The sequence below is a fragment of the Lipotes vexillifer genome, unplaced genomic scaffold (assembly GCF_000442215.2).
Source record: "Lipotes vexillifer unplaced genomic scaffold, Lipotes_vexillifer_v1.1 scaffold756, whole genome shotgun sequence".
In the NCBI taxonomy this organism is placed as follows: domain Eukaryota; kingdom Metazoa; phylum Chordata; class Mammalia; order Artiodactyla; family Lipotidae; genus Lipotes; species Lipotes vexillifer.
In genome coordinates, this window is record NW_006773042.1 from 1,478,975 (window position 1) to 1,481,927 (window position 2,953).

A 2,953-nucleotide genomic window follows, 5' to 3' on the forward strand; every position below is an offset into this window, starting at 1 on the left:
CGGTCGGCCGCGGCAGTTGCCCCTCCCTCTGCGTCTCGTTGGTAACTATGCAGGACTTCCGCCAAAACGCAGGCTCGCGCCCCACGTCGCGGTGACGTCACGGGAGCGCCTTGTCCTCGGGGCGGAATGGAACCTGTTGACTGTACTGAGTGTCGTTTCCCTGAAGCCTGTAATGTAAGGTGCCCCAAGAGTGTATAACGATGTCTGAAAAAAAAGTTTTTAAAGTTTAATTGTTTAAGCTACGAATTCGTAGGTTTTAAGAGAATGAACAAAATTTCTAGAACTTTGTTTTCAACAAGATCATAGTTGATGCTTTGTGTACGCATTTTCAGCCATGATAATTTTAGGTGCTAAGCTCAAAATGTGAAACTGAATTTCCCATCTGTCTTTAATTGTTGTTGTTAACAGCACCAGCTAGATCAAAACAGCGCGCTTTATCTCATTCTTCATACATAGGTAATGCGGAATCCTGTAGTTTATAGTCTGAAATATTCCGGAACTTTACTGCCAGTGGCTCATTATGCCTCACCTGGATCACTGCGATATCCTTCTAACTAGTTTTCCTCCTTGAGTTTTCTGCCACTCAGGTAAAAACCGTGTGTTACCAACCCAGCTTGGACTCTTAGGAGTCTCAGACTAAACTTTTAAAAGGCCTCTCAGGGCCAGGAAAGCCATGCCAAGGGATTATCACAGATTTTGCCTAACAGATTTCGATGAATTCCTCCCTTTTTGAGGTTCCCCCCAAAATACCTTGAAACTCTTGCATTTGTTTGGAGGTGGCCTTCCTTATTTACTGGATAAAGTTTCTGGGAACCTCTGAGTTTCCAATTTCTGGAGGGTTCAGGTAGAGAGAAAATATAAATGTTTCGATTCTACTTAGGGGTGTAATTTACCAAACTGCTATAAATCATAATTAGCTTGAGGGGAAGGGTTTTCCTTGTATCTGGAGAACACAGAATAAAAGCCAGTAATATCTCAGGTGAGACCGAAAAATTATAACTATATCCATCAGTTTACTCAGTCTCATGTAATTAATAGTTTTATAGAGCCATCTGGTTTACCCAGTTCAGCAGTATGATTTGAAAGTTATCAGAAACTTGTACTTGTCAAAAAGCCCTTTCTATGAATCTTCCTGAAATGAAGCATTTTTGTTTTTTTAAACTTATTTTATTGAAGTATAGTTGATTTACAATGTTGTGTTAATTTCTGCTGCACAGCACAGTGATGCAGTTATGCATGTATGTACATTCTTTTTCATATTCTTTTCCATTATAGTTTGTCACAGGAAATTGAATATAGTTTTCTGTGCTATACAGTAAGACCTTGTTTATCCATTCTCTTTATAATAGTTTGCATCTGCTAATCCGGAACTCCCAATCCACCCCTCCCCCACTTGGCAACCACAAGTCTGTTCTCTATGTCTGTAAGTCTGTTCCTGTTTTGTAGATAAGTTCTTTGTGTCAGATTTTAGATTCCACATATAAGTGATATCATATAGTATTTGTCTTTCTCTTTCTGAATTACTTAGTATGATCCTCTCTAGTTGCATCCATGTTGCTGCAAATGTCATTATTTCTTCTTTTTTATGGCTGAGTAGTATTCTATTGTATATATGTACCATATCTTCTTTCTTCATTCATCTGTCAATGAACATTTAGGTTGTTTCCGTGTCTTGGCTATTGTGAATAGTGCTGCTACGGACATAGGGGGAGGCGCACCTGTCATGATGTCCCTGGTGATACCTGTGATTGCTTTGCTCACTTACCTGTTACTTTCAAAAATTTGCTTCCCATTCCCAAACCTTGGACTTGATATAGTTCCCTACCATGGAAGTGGGAGGAGCAAAACAAAGTATTTAAAATTGTCTGGAGTATATGTCCTGGTGTGGAAACAGGCAAAAATATAGGCACTGTGTGTGCACAGACAGAGCTGCTACCAGGTGGGGTTCTGGATAGCTCCCCTGAGAAATAGCAATTTGAGTTGTGTGACAATAAACTAATTTTAAATTTTATTTGTGAAATGGAGTGCTCTTTTCTAATTTCAAAAGGGCACCATATGGGCCAGTAGCAACCCTGCTTCAGAGCAGGCTCTGGAGTTAGACAGCTGTACAACTTACCATCTGTGAAGACATGGGCTAAGTTTTTTATCTTTCCCTGAGATATATATATATATATATATATATATATATATATATCTGAAACACTTTGCTGCACACTTGAAACCAACACCTTGTAAATTAACTACACTTCAATAAAAATAATCAATATTGAAAATAATATACAATATGAATGTAGGTCACATTACTGTTATCAGTAGCAAACATTTATTAAGAGCCAACTCTGAACATCATACCATACTAAAACAAGCCTTTATTTGTCTGTGCTTTCCGCATCGCTTACTGATCATATACACATATATATATATATATCTGAAACACTTTGCTGCACACTTGAAACCAACACCTTGTAAATTAACTACACTTCAATAAAAATAATCAATATTGAAAATAATATACAATATGAATGTAGGTCACATTACTGTTATCAGTAGCAAACATTTATTAAGAGCCAACTCTGAACATCATACCATACTAAAACAAGCCTTTATTTGTCTGTGCTTTCCGCATCGCTTACTGATCCATTTCTCTGCTCTCCTTTGCAACCATACTCCCCCCCAAAAGTTGACTATACTCTTCCGAATCCCTCTCCCCCTCTCCTCTCACACTGTCTCCAATCAAGCTTTTACTGCCATCATCCCGTCCAAACTATGCTGTCAAGTTGACCAATGACCCCCATGTCACCAAATCTAATTGTCTCTTCTCAGTGCTCATCTTTTCAGCAAAAGTTGATTATTATCTTCCTCTTGATAAAACATTTTTTTCCTCTTGTTTTCCAGCACACCACACTTTCAGCTTTCCTCCTACTTGATTGGTTGTTCCTTCTCCAGTCTCCTT

The 2,953-nt window shown here is 38.5% G+C and overlaps 1 protein-coding gene across 1 annotated transcript in view; it reads right to left on the bottom strand.

Annotated features, from left to right (window-relative positions):
- Positions 1–2,131, bottom strand: part of HINT3 (histidine triad nucleotide binding protein 3) — a 19,870-nt gene extending 17,739 nt beyond the window's left edge. Inside the window, exons 1-3 of the mRNA XM_007447980.1 lie at positions 2,117–2,131; positions 1,766–1,821; positions 102–204 (exon numbers count right to left, since the gene is read on the bottom strand). Coding sequence (XP_007448042.1) covers positions 102–204; positions 1,766–1,821; positions 2,117–2,131 — 174 coding nt within the window. The remainder of the gene's footprint in view (positions 1–101; positions 205–1,765; positions 1,822–2,116) is intronic.
- Positions 2,132–2,953: the final 822 nt, after the last annotated feature.